At 49.9% G+C, this 13,804-nt stretch overlaps 1 protein-coding gene across 1 annotated transcript; it reads left to right on the top strand.

Moving 5' to 3' along the window:
- Window positions 1-2,729: 2,729 nt before the first annotated feature.
- On the top strand, window positions 2,730-13,361 carry ccndbp1 (cyclin D1 binding protein 1). The gene is given in 12 exon segments (XM_003229138.4): window positions 2,730-3,012; window positions 3,093-3,206; window positions 3,307-3,386; window positions 8,451-8,513; window positions 8,515-8,533; window positions 8,638-8,734; window positions 9,316-9,389; window positions 9,497-9,573; window positions 10,967-11,220; window positions 11,918-11,978; window positions 12,640-12,686; window positions 12,874-13,361. Coding segments are annotated over 12 exon segments (1,059 nt in total). The 5' UTR covers window positions 2,730-2,948; the 3' UTR covers window positions 12,983-13,361.
- Window positions 13,362-13,804: the final 443 nt, after the last annotated feature.

The following is a 13,804-nucleotide window of genomic DNA, read 5'->3' as shown; positions in this document are numbered from 1 at the left end:
TTTATTATGATCCACACAGTCGAAGGCTTTAGAATAGTCAATAAAGCAAAAGTAGATATTTTTCTGGAACTCCCTGGCTTCCTCCATTATCCAGCGGATATTGGCAATTTGGTCTCTGGCTCCTCTGCCTTTTCTGAACCCAGCTTGGACCTCTGGCAACTCTCGCTCCACGTATTGCTGGATTCTGCCTTGCAGGATCTTGAGCATTACCTTCCTGGCATGGGAAATAAGGGCCACTGTACAGAAGTTTGAGCATTCTTTAGCATTTCCCTTTTTGGGTATGGGGATATAAATGGATTTTTTCCAATCCGATGGCCAATCTTGTGTTTTCCATATTTGCTGGCCTATGGCATGCATCACCTTGACAGCATCACCTTCCAAGATTTTAAACAGCTCAGCTGGGATCCCGTCGTCTCCTGCTGCCTTGTTGTTAGCAATGCTTCTTAAGGCCCATTCAACCTCGCTCCTCAGGATGTCTGGTTCTAATTCTCTCGCCACACCGTCAAAGCTATTCTCTATATTATTATCCTCCCTATACAGATCTTCTGTATATTCTCACAACCTTTTCTTGATCTCTTCAGCTTCTGTTAAGTCCTTGCCATCTTTGTTTTTGGTCATGCCCATTTTTGCTTGAAATTTACCTCCGATGTTTCTGATTTTCTGGAAGAGGCATCTTCTCAAGGGGCATGAATTTCTCTCAAGGGGCAGAGCATCTTCTCAAGGGGCGGGGATTCCTTTAAAGGGGCGGGCATCTTCTCAAGGGGCATGAATTTCACCCAAGGGGGCGGGGCATCTTCTCAAGGGGCGGGGATTCCTTTAAAGGGGCGGGCATCTTCTCAAGGGGCATGAATTTCACCCAAGGGGGCGGGGCTTCCTCTCAATAGGCATGAATTTCGCTCAAGGGGGTGGGGCTTCCTCTCAGCCATGAATTTCACTCAAGGGGCGGAGCAACCTCTCAAAGGGGCGGGGCTTCCTCTTAATAGGCATGGATTTCGCTCAAGGGGCTTGGCATCTTCTCAAGGGGCTTGAATTCCTCTCAAGGGGAGGGGCATTCTCTCAAGGGGCGGGGCTTCCTCTCAATAGCCATGAATTTCACTCAAGGGGGCGGGGCAACCTCTCAAAGGGGCAGGGCTTCTCAATAGGCATTAATTTCACTCAAGGGGGTGGGGCAACCTCTCAAAGGGGCGGGGCATCTTCTCAATAGGCATGAATTCCTCTCAAGGGGTGGGACATTCTCTCAAGGGGGCGGGGCTTCCTCTCAAGAGCCATGCATTTCACTCAAGGGGGCGGGGCTTCCTCTCAATAGGCATGAATTTCACTCAAGGGGGCGGGGCTTCCTCTCAAAGGGGCGGGGCTTCCTCTCAATAGGCATGAATTTCACTCAAGGGGGCGGGGCTTCCTCTCAAAGGGGCGGGGCTTCCTCTCAATAGGCATGAATTTCACTCAAGGGGGCAGGGCTTCCTCTCAAAGGGGCAGGGCTTCCTCTCAATAGGCATGAATTTCACTCAAGGGGGCGAGGCTTCCTCTCAAAGGGGCGGGGCTTCCTCTCAATAGGCATGAATTTCACTCAAGGGGGCAGGGCTTCCTCTCAAAGGGGCAGGGCTTCCTCTCAATAGGCATGAATTTCACTCAAGGGGGCAGGGCTTCCTCTCAAAGGGGCGGGGCTTCCTCTCAATAGGCATGAATTTCACTCAAGGGGGCAGGGCTTCCTCTCAAAGGGGCGGGGCTTCCTCTCAATAGGCATGAATTTCACTCAAGGGGGCGAGGCTTCCTCTCAAAGGGGCGGGGCTTCCTCTCAATAGGCATGCATTTCACTCAAGGGGGCGGGCCTTCCTCTTAATAACCATGAACTCCACTCAAGGGGGCGGGGCATCCTCTCAAGGGGTGGGACTTCCTCTCAATAGCCATGAACTTCACTCAAGGGGGCGGGGCGTCTTCTCAATGCCATGAACTTCACTCAAGGAGGCGGGGCATCCTCTCAAGGGGTGGGACTTCCTCTCAATAGCCATGAACTTCACTCAAGGGGGCGGGGCCTCCTCTGAAGGGGGCGGGGCGTCTTCTCAATGCCATGAATTTCCCTCAAGGGGGCGGGGCTTCCTCTCAAAAGCCATGAATTTCCCTCAAGGGGGCGGGGCTTCCTCTCAAGTGGGCGGGGCTTCCTCTCAATAGGCATGAATTTCCCTCAAGGGGGCGGGGCATCCTATCAAGGGGGCGGGGCAACCTCTCAAGGGGGCGGGCTTCCTCTCAATAGCCAGGAATTTCCCTCAAGGGGGCGGGGCTTCCTCTCAATAGGCATGAATTTCACTCAAAGGGGCGGGGCTTCCTCTCAATAGGCATGAATTTCCCTCAAGGGGGCGGGGCTTCCTCTCAATAGCCATGAACTTCACTCAAGGGGGCGGGGCCTCCTCTGAAGGGGGCGGGGCGTCTTCTCAATGCCATGAACTTCACTCAAGGGGGCGGGGCGTCTTCTCAATGCCATGAACTTCACTCAAGGAGGCGGGGCTTCCTCTCAAGGGGGCGGGGCTTCTTCTCAATGCCATGAATTTCCCTCAAGGGGGCGGGGCTTCCTCTCAATAGGCATGAATTTCCCTCAAGGGGGCGGGGCATCCTATCAAGGGGGCGGGGCATCCTATCAAGGGGGCGGGGCATCCTCTCAATGCCATGAATTTCCCTCAAGGGGGCGGGGCTTCCTACCTAGAGGCGGCGCTTCTTTCCCAAGTGCATTAATTCCTCTCAAGGGGCGAGATTTTCTCTGGGCGTTTCCAGGGCAACGCCTTTCCCCAGAGGATCACGGACTCAGGGTGGGAAGGTCCACCATTGCGGCCTGAACTCAAGGCAAAAAGACGCCTCCCCTCAGAAGCCTTCCAGGCGGGAGTGAGGGCGGATCCGGAAGTGCGTCACCCGCTACGGAAGCCCGGGTGCGGGGTTCTCGTGCGAGAGAGGCGGCGATGTCGTGCGTCCCTCTGGAGGCGCTGCGCGGGGGCCTGGAGGCGGCGCTGTCGGGGCTGCGAGGTGGGGGCCCTTCCGGGAAGGAGGGAGGGGGAGAGAGGGGGGGCGCTCTGCACGCGCTCAGGGGCACGCTTGTCTCGCAGGCGGAGAGGCCGGGCGGAGCGGCGACGGAGGCCGGGAGGAGCCAGAACAGCAGCAGCAGCAGAAGGAGGAAGAAGAGGCCGCCTTCGACCCCGGAGGCTTCTGGGCGGCCCTGGGTAGGAGCCGAGGGGAGGGAGGGTCTCTCGGGGGCGACTCTATGGCTTTGGAGGACCTCTCGCTCACTCAGTCTCTCTTTCTCTCTTTCTCCTCCTCCAGGGGGCGCCTTCGAGGCAGCCTCTCGAGAGGCCTCCGCGCTCAGCCTGGCCTTCTCTCGCCCGCCAGCGCCGCCCCCTCAGGTGGGTCCGCCCGGGAGTCAGTGGGGAGGGGACCCCAAGGGTCATCCAGCCCAGCCCAGCCCCCTTTACTCCGCCTTATGCAGCAGTAACACCATCCAAGCACCCCCAGCAGATGGCCGTCCAGACTCTGCTTAATAATGTTAGTTAGCAATAATAATAATAAAGAAGAATAATGCCACACTCCTAGAATTGGAAGGGAACCCCCAAGGTCGTCCAGTCCAGCCCTCTTTATTCTGCTAGGGAGGAAAAGCTCCATCAAAGCACCCCCAACAGGTGGCCATCCAGCATCTGCTTAATAACAACAACAACAATGATAATGATAATAATAATAATAAAGTCCTGGAACTGTAAGGGAACCGCAAAGGTCATCTAGTCCAGTCCTCTTTATTCTGTCAGCACCATCAAAGCACCCCCAACAGGTGGCCAGCCAGCCTCTGCTTAATAACAACAACAACAATGATAATGATAATAATAATAATGTCCTGGAACTGGAAGGGAACCACAAAGGTCATCTAGTCCAGCCCTCTTTATTCTGCTAGGGAGGAAAAGCTCCATCGAAGCACCCCCAACAGGTGGTCATCCAGCATCTGCTTAATAACAACAACAACAATGATGATGATGATAATAATGATAATAATAATAATAATAAAGTCCTGGAACTGGAAAGGAACCCCAAAGGTCATCTAGCCCAGCCCTCTTTATTCTGCCAGGGAGGAAAAGCACAATCAAAGCCATCTTGATAGATGCCATACAGCCTCTGCTTGATAATAATCGAATCCTAGAATTGGAAGGGAACCCCAAAGATCATCCAGTCCAATTCCCTTTATTCTGCCATTATGCAGGAAAAGCACCATCAGAGCCCTCCCGACAAATGGCCACCCAGCCTCTGCTTCCTGGAATTGGAAGGGAACCCCAAAGATAATCCAGACCAGTCCTCTTTATTCTGTCAGGCAGGAAAAGCACAACCAAAGCCTTCCTGAAAGATGGCCATCCAGCCTCTGCTTAATAATAATAATAGAATCCTAGAATCTGAAGGGACCTCCAAGGACCATCCAGTTCAATCTAGATTATTCCGCCACTGTACAGGAAAATTTCAATCAAAGCACACCCAACAGATGGCCATCCAGCTTTTGCTTAATAATAATAATAATCCTAGAATTGAAAGGGACCCCCAAGGAGAAGCCAGTCCAATCTCCTTTATGCAGGAAAAGCACAATCAAAGCCCACCCAACAAATAGCCATCCTGTCTCTGCTTAATATTAACAGCAACCATAGTATAGTAATAATAATAATAATAGTAATAGAATTCTAGAATTGGAAAGGATTGCCAGGGGTCATCCAGTCCAGCCCTCTTTATTCTGCCATTGTGTAGGAAAAGCACCATCAGAGCCCTCCTTACAGATGGCCATCCCTCTGTTTAAAAGCTTCCAAAGAAGAAAGTTGTGGCGTCCCCTTTTGGGGGTTGAAGGGCTTGGATGGGATCTCTGAAAGAAGTACATTTCCAGGCCTAGCTATCTAAGGCCTCTTCTACATCTTCTACACTGTTATATAGAATCCAGAGTATCTGCTCTGAGCTGGATTATATAACAGTGTAGAAGGGGCCTAACTCTCTGTAGACATCTTGCCTCTCTCCATGCTCACAGAAGGAGGGGAAAGACAAAATCGGGGCTCAGGGTCACAGAATACAAAGAGTCGTAAGAGACCGCATGGGCCATGTAGCCCAATCCTTTTTATTCTTCCAGGCAGTAGGGTCCTGTCTGTTTCCTTGGTGAGGATGATAAACTTGCGCAGGATGAGTGTCAACATGTTAAGTGCCCTTCCAAGGCTGGGGTGGATCTAAATGAAGGGGGCGGGGGTGCACTCCCCTCCCAGCAGCTGCAAAAAGGCAGATAGAGGCAGAGGAGGAGGCCCCACCAGGAACAAGGCAGCCTTTGAGCCTACAATGTGATGTGGCAGCAAAAAAAAGCCAGTGGGATTTTGTCCTGCATCAATCGGAGTCCAGTGCCAAGATCCAGGGAAGTCATGCTCCCCCTTATTCTATTCTGCCTTGGTCAGACCACACCTGGAATCACAGTGTCCAATTCTGGGCACTGCAATTGAAAGTAGATGCTGACAATCTGGAAAGTGTCCAGAGGAGGGCGACTAAAATGATCAAGGGTCTGGAGAACAAACCCTATGAGGAGCGGCTGAAAGAGCTGGGCATGTTTAGCCTGCAGAAGAGAAGGCTGAGAGGAGACATGATAGCCATGTACAAATACGTGAGGGAAAGTCATAGGTAGGAGGGAGGGAGCTTGTTTTTTGCTGCCCTGCAGACTAGGACGCAAGGGAACAAGGGCTTCAAACTACAGGAAAGAAAGGAGATTCCACCTGAACATCAGGAAGAACTTCCTCACTTGAGAGCTGTTCAGCAGTGGAACTCTCTGCCCCGGGCCGTGGTAGAGGCTCCTTCTTTGGAGGCTTTTAAGCAGAGGCTGGATGGCCAACTGTCGGGGGTGGTTTGAATGTGACTTTCCTGCTTCTTGGCAGAATGAGGTTGGACTGGATGCCCCGTGAGGTCTTTTCCAACTCTGATTCTTTTATGTGAGGTGCAAAACAAAAAGTCACACACTCTCAGACACACACTTCCTTATGTTATGATAGGTGCTTAGAAAACATGTCAGGCCTTACTTTAAAGTAAAAAAAAATAGAGCTGTATTACACCAACCAGGACTCCGGATTGGGTCCTTCCAAAACATCTTAAAGACCATCATACGGTCTTTGAACAAAGCATTGATACCTTCGCTGTTTACATTCAAAGCATTTTAAGGCACTACATATGGTGGTTTGGTACAGTTCCATTATCTTTTTGGAGGCTACGAGGGGCGCTAGAGAGAGAAGAATTGTCCCATTTATGGGGGTGGGGTTGAAGGAGGAAACCCATTTCCCGCATTTTCGTTGGCTGGGCCCCCTCCCCACTTCCCATATCATAAAGGAGTGCTGTTTCCACTACAGGGACATAAGTGGGGGGAATAACAAGAAAGCAAACCCTCAACCTCCATAAAGGGGACAATCCTCTTTCTACCACTCTTGGTGGTCTCCTACCTGATAACATAACAGTACCCATAGTTTCACTGGTGCAAAATGATCAGCTGAGGTGACTTCTCTCTCTTGATTAAAACTTTTATCTCTTGATTAAAACAAACTGTTCATTCCCTGATGACATGGAGCCCTCTACTGTCTCAAACAGTATCATGCAGGTCAAAATGTCTTTTCTGATCACTGGGACGCCCCTTCATTTAAAAGCAGAATAATAATAATAAGAATAATAAGAATAATAAGAATAATAATATCGCACAGACAGACTACAAACAGAGGCACAACTATGTGGCCCAAATGATTCATTGGAACTTATGCCTCAAGTACCACCTCCCAGCAGCAAAGAACAGGTGGGATCACAAACCTGCAAAAGTATTGGAAAATGAGCACGCAAAGATACTGTGGGACTTCCGAATCCAGACTGACAAAGTTCTGGAACACAACACACCAGACATCACAGTTGTGGAAAAGAACAAGGTTTGGATCATTGATGTTGCCATCCCAGGTGACAGTCGCATAGATGAAAAACAACAGGAAAAACTCAGCCGCTATCAGGACCTCAAGATTGAACTGCAAAGACTCTGGCAGAAACCAGTACAGGTGGTCCCGGTGGTGATGGGCACACTGGGTGCTGTGCCAAAAGATCTCAGCTGGCATTTGGAAACAATAGACATTGACAAAATCACCATCTGCCAACTGCAAAAGGCCACCCTACTGGGATCTGCACACATCATCAGAAAATACATCACACAGTCCTAGACACTTGGGAAGTGTTCAACTTGTGGTTTTGCGAAACGAAATCCAGCATATCTATCTTGTTTGCTGTGCCATACAACGTCGTTGTGTTGATAATAATAATAATAATAAGCAACTTTATTTATATACTACATTATCTCCCTGGAAAGACTCAGGGCAGTTTCCAAAGGTGCAAAACATCATACAAAACTTAATACAACAATAATACATCAATTTCACACAGCAATAAGGAGTAAACTCCTTAACCAGCAGAAACTTATGTGTGTCTCAAACGGCATCATGCAGGTGAAAATGTCCTTTCTGGTCACTGGGGCACCCCTTCATTTAAAAACAGAATAATAATAATAATAATAATAATAATAATAATAATAATAATAATAAACTTTATTTATATTCTTCCCTATTTATCTCCCTGGAAAGACTCAGGGCGGATTTCAAACATAAAAGGCAAACATTTAATGCCCAAACACAACAACAATACACCCATGATAACGAAAATTGACAACCCAAAACATATAAAACCAAGTTATGACTTAACAACTAAAATTAAATTAAAAACACAACCTGTTATATCAGACATAAAACAAAACATTGTCAGTTCCTTGGGGGCAAATAGATTGATCATTGCTCAAGATGTCCATTGAGTTAGTGTAGTGAACAGATACGGATGGCAGCTAGTTAATCAGAGGTATAATGGTAGTCTTTCCATCTGTTCCTCCTTCTCCTTGTAAACCAGTGAGTAAAGGTACATCTTTAGCTGTTTCTTGAAGGCGGGGGGGGGGGGGGGATCTTTAACTCCTTAGGAAGTGAGTTCCAGAGGTGAGGGGCCGCCACGGAGAAGGCCCTTTCTCTCATTCCCAGACATGTTTGTTGCTTTCACCACTTGAGAAGTAATAAGCAGGTTAACAGACTCATGGGTTACGTGTATTGTGAGTGACCACAGGATCCATGCAAGGTACAATTAGAGAGGAAGGACTGAGCTTGGAAGGAAGAAAAGAAATGTTTGACACCCTTCCTGTGCTCAGGGGGACCTTCTTCTGTGCCCCCCTCCCGGCCTCCCTTGACTTCCCCACAGGACACCCCTCACCTCTGGGGCCCTATAGCAGAGCAGCCCCACTCCGACCCCTTGAGCCTCCCTCTTGCAGCTGGGGACGGGACAGAAGGGGGTGGGCTTGACCTTGACCCAGGGCTGAAGTGACCACGCAACTGACTCCTCTTCATTCTCCTTCACAGGATCAGGAGCAGCTGGCGGACAGGGCTCTCGGGGCGGTCCTGGCAGCGGCCTCCATCTATTACCCGCCTCCCCAAGAGCCAAGGTGAGGAGGGGGCTTTGCAGGGAGGGAGGGAGGGAGGGAGAGGGAAGCTGCTCCTCCAAGAGGGGAGGGCTCACCCCACACTCCTTGACCCCTCGACCCTCCAGGGACCACCCTGCGCAAAGCGGTGCGTGATGCCACTGTGGAACTGGCAGAGGGCATGATCCAGCTCACAGAGATCCTGCTCCGGAAGCCTGTGCAGAGGTGAGCCCCCCCTTATTTTATTATTTATTTTATTTACAGTATTTATATTCCGCCCTTCTTTCTCACCCCGAAGGGGACTCAGGGCGGATCACATTATATACATATAGGGCAAACATTCAATACCCATATACACATAGAACTGAGACAGAGACAGATGCAGAGGCAAGTTAACCTTCTCCTGAGGGGATGTTCGATTCTGGCCACAGGGGGGAGCAGCTGCTTCATCATCCACTGTGACCGGACTTCCTCATTCCAAAGTCGTAAATTAGTTAAATTTGCCTCCCCACTTTATAAGTGGTACCTTATTTCCTACTTGATAGATGCAACTATCTTTCGGGTTGCTAGGTCAGCAACGAGCAGGGGCTATTTTTTTATTTTTTAATTGACGAGTGCTCACCCCGCCACAGGCTGGCCTCGAACTCATGACCTCATGGTCAGAGTGATTTATTGCAGCAGGCTGCTCACCAGCCTGCGCCACAGCCCGGCCCCTTCTCCTCCTTGGTGGCCTTCATAAAAGCCAGAGTGGGCAGGGGGCTGTGGGGAGCAGACTCACCTGGCCTTCCTTCTCTTCTCTTCCACAGCGTCTCTCGGGAGCAGCTCATCTCTACTGGAAGCATCTGGGAAGCCTGCGACCGGGCCTCTGCGCTCCCTCGAGGTATGAGGCAGAAACAGAAAGGGGTCACCTTGTTGGGGGAGGGCACCCTGGGGCCCCTCTCTTTTTGCACACAGACGCCCCACTGCCTCTTCATTCCTCCTGTGCAGATAACCAGGCAGCGGTGGCTTTGGCCATTTCCTCCTGCCTTGGGATCGTGAAGGACGCTTTGGAGGAGATGGAGCAGGTAGGGGAGCTGGGAAAGGACCCTCTGCGGGAAGGGAGGGAGGGAGGGACTGGAAGCACAGGCCACTAAACAACAACAAGATAAACATAAAAGAATTCCTTAAAAGCATGATTTTAGCAGGACAAGATTTTAGCATGTGATATGTTTATACTATTTTACCTGTTTTACATTGGTTTAATTATGCTGTATTTTATTGTATTTTGGAACTGGGCTTGTCCCCATGTGAGCCGCCCCAAGTCCCCTCTGGGGAGATGGGAGCGGGATATAAAAATAAAGTTATTATGACACAGCAAACAAGATAGATATGCTGGATTTTGTATCACAAAATCACAAGTCGAACACTTCCCATGTGTCTAGGACTGTGTGATGTATTTTCTGATGATGCGTGCAGATCCCAGTCAGGTGGCCTTTTGCAGTTGGCAGATCGTAATTTTGTCAATGTCTATTGTTTCCAAATGCCGGCTGAGATCTCTTGGCACAGTACCCAATGTGCCCATCACCACCAGGACCACCTGCACTGGTTTCTGCCAGAGTCTTTGAAGTTCAATCTTGAGGTCCTGATCGCGGCTGAGTTTTTCCTGTTGTTTTTCGTCAATGCGACTGTCACCTGGGATGGCAACATCAATGATCCAAACCTTTTTCTTTTCCACAACTGTGATGTCTGGTGTGTTGTGTTCCAGAACTTTGTCAGTCTGGATTCGAAAGTCCCACAGTATTATTATTATTATTATTATTATTATTATTATTATTATTATTATTATTATTATGGGGTTGGAAATACGGAAAACTGGAATAATTATCTTTACGATTAGGTTCAGTCTGATTCAGGATACACATGAGAATGAAATAAGAGCAATTATTGTGATGGTTTATATGGAATGGGTAAAAAAGTGAAGAAGCCAATGTAAAATATGGTACAGAAACTAAGAAAATTGTGCTCATGATTAAAGACATAGAGGAATTATATGGTCTGTGTGGTGGGCGTGGGAGGATTTTAACAATCAAAATAAAAAATATTGGGGAAAAACGCAGGCCACTAGTCTAAGGATGGGAGGGACACACAAGTGTAATGCTTCCTGTTGGAGTATTTAGACTAGGCCTGCACAACCTGTGGCCCCCCAAGTGTTTGGGCCTCCAACTCCCAGAAGTCCCTATTACCAGCTTGTTCAGTGGTCAGGAATTTTGGGAGTTGGAGGCTCATGAAGCAGATAGAAAGCGAACCAAATGGTTAATAAGCTTCTTCTCTCATTGAAGACAATGCATTACTAACATTGACTTTGCAACCGTTCATGTAAGAGTTTGGGCCCCCAGATGCCCTCCCCTTGCACAGGGGCCTTATGTGAGTCCCTCCCATACTCACACTCACACTGCCCTTGTGTTTGTTTGTGGGCAGGCGCAGCAGGAGGGGGCGGACCCCTACGGCGATGTCCTAGAGGACGAGGAGCTGGGCTCCCGGGGCAACCGGGACGTCTACTGGTCGGAGGCTGACCGGAGGCTGCTGGGCCCCTGCCTGGGGCTGGTGAAGGCCGCCAAGGCCTGCCTGAAGAAGGTCCTGGGGGCCGTCCGGGCACATGGCCAAGCGGATGCAGCCGAGCGGGTGGCACAGCTGGATGATCTGGCCGACATGGCCGCCGACGTCAGCCCCAGGTGAGGAGGTGTGTGTGTGTTGGGATATGTTTCCATGGGGAAAGGAGGCTCCTGGCCACAGGAATGTGCCAATTGGGCTGGTGGTCGACGTGGCGGAGGCTGTGGGTTTGGCCTGGATGACAGCCAGGAGCTCTTGAGGGGAGGTCGCTTGGCACAGGAGGGGGGCTTTTTCTATCACCTCTCTGAGAGTGACCCCATTGCCTTTATTGCCCCATTGCCGGGCTTTAGCACAGCCGGCTAACCACCAAGCTGCAATAAGTCTTGCCAACTGGAAGGTTGACAGTTCGAAGCCTGGGACAGGGTGAGCTCCTGACCTTTAGCCCAGCTTCTGCCTTCCTAGCAGTTTGAAAACAAATGTGAGTAAATAAATAGAAGCCACATTAAAGCAGAGAGGTATTTAGGCTTGGCGTTTCAATCATAAAAAAGTAGGACGTTTACAAAGAAAGAAAGCTCTTCAGCAGGCTAATTGAGTGACACCACCCCCCAGTAGGCGGAACTGAACACATCCTCAAAAAAAAGATGCCGAAAGATGGGAAAGTCTATATAGACCTCTCTTTGTTGTCTGTCTTGTCATTGTTATAATCGACATTGAATGTTGGTTGTATATATGTTTTGTGATCTGCCTTGAGTCCCCATTGGGGTGAGAAGGGTGGAATATAAACACTGTAAATAAATAAATTATTTGTCGTTACTGCAGTGTGGACGAACTGGCTTTGAGCACCTATCCACCTGTGAACCAGCTGTCTGTGCGGCTTAACGTGAGTGCTTTTGGAAAATGAGGTTGTAGGGAGAGTAGATGGGACTGGGAGAGGGCGCTGCCAGGTGTGCTGATTGCTCCCCCAGGTGCAGAGAGGAGGCCCCTCCCATTCTTAAAGGGCACCTGGGACCAGCTGTGCCGCAGACTGGTGAGCAGCCAGCTGCAGCTGGCTGCAACAAATCACTCTGATCAAGAGGTCATGAGTTCGAGGCCAGCTCGGAGCCTATGTTTGTCTTTGTTCTGTGTTAAGGCATTGAATGTTTGCCTATATGTGTAATGTGATCTGCCCTGAATCCCCTTCGGGGTGAGAAGGGCGGAATATAAATACTGTAAATAAATAAATAAATAAGCTGCACCTGCAGTGAGTGGGAAGGGGGCACAAAGGCCACCCTGCATTGCCCCCCACTCTATTACATGATGGGCAGGGAGAGACTCATCCTGCTTCCCTGCACCTGAGATCTAAGGATGATCAGAAATGTTCCAAAAAAACGTTTCCTTGGAATAAACAAGGGGAGCTTAGGAGCCCAATGATCTTGTGGGGAAGAACAGGGGGGCTTCATTGGCCTTGGTGCCCAGAGGCGTTTTCTGGGGTGCCTTCTTGGGCCCGAGTTCCACAGACCGACCTGGGCCTTTGCTGACCCTCTGCCTCTCCTCCTCTTTAGGCGGCCAAACTGGCCTCTGTGCTGAAGAAGATGCTGGAAATTGCCAGGTGAGGATGAGGAGGTGGACGCAAAAAATGATGGGGGTCCCTCCTGTTGTCTGCCATAGTCTTGGATGGGTCTCCAGGGGTCCCCCCTCAAGGCCCAGCCACCTCTCACCCCACTGACCTGCAGGGAGCATGGTCTTGGCTCTGCCTGAGTCTGTCTGTCCATCTCTGCCTCCTCTACAACTCACAGGTCCAGCCACGTCTGCCCCCCGTCAGAAGAGGGCTGGGTGAAGTTCCTTCTGGGCGCAGTGGATCACAACCTGGACAGAATCAAGAGCTTGACCCAAAGCCTTGTTTGAGGAGGAAGGGCGAGAGAAAAACCTATCGGGTCTGGACTTTCAGAACTGGACTGCACCAAAGACCCCGCCCCCAGCTGGCCCATGTAATGTCTATGGAAGGAGCAGGGGCTGCAGACCCTTGCGGAGGGCAGGGGCTTGGGTTTGTGTCTGGTGGGTGCGGGGGCACCAAGGTCAATACAGGGCAGGCGAGGCTCCCCTGGGCCTCGATCCTGCCCAGAAGGAACATCCCTGTCACCTTGATTGGGAGAACAGTGTCTTTATTCTACTCCAGCTTGTGTACTCGGCGATGTCCGGGTTATTTGAAAAGGGCATAGTTTGATTTTGGACGTTGGGTCATATCATTTTGGTCATATGTTATGCTATTAAAAAAAACTCAGTATTTCCTGTTGTTTTTATGAATGCTCCCATTAGAAAATGCATAACAATGTGGGTGAATACAATTCCCTAAAAATCTTGGGTCAATCCTCCCCAAACTCTGCCAATATTCACAGCTGGCCATCTTGTGTCTGTGTGGCAAGTTCGTTCCAGGTCTATTGTTGGTGGGGTTCAGAGTGGCCCTAGATTGCAGGTGAACGATAACTCCCAGAGTTGAAGGTCAATCACTTACAAAGTCCACCCGTATTCCCAATTGGCTATGTTAAATTTGTGTGCCAAGTTTGGTCCAGAACCATCATCGGATGGGTTCTGTGTTCTCTGAATACAGGTGAACTACAACTCCTGGATGTCAGGGTCAATCACCTCCAAACCTCCAGTATGCAAATTTGGACATGTTGGGTCTGTGTGCCATATATTCCAGGTCCAGCATTGGTGGGGTTCAAAGGA

Source organism: Anolis carolinensis, unplaced genomic scaffold (assembly GCF_035594765.1).
Source record: "Anolis carolinensis isolate JA03-04 unplaced genomic scaffold, rAnoCar3.1.pri scaffold_30, whole genome shotgun sequence".
Classification (NCBI taxonomy): domain Eukaryota; kingdom Metazoa; phylum Chordata; class Lepidosauria; order Squamata; family Dactyloidae; genus Anolis; species Anolis carolinensis.
Note: the sequence above shows the minus strand (reverse complement) of the source record. Positions and strands in the feature narration are given on the sequence as shown.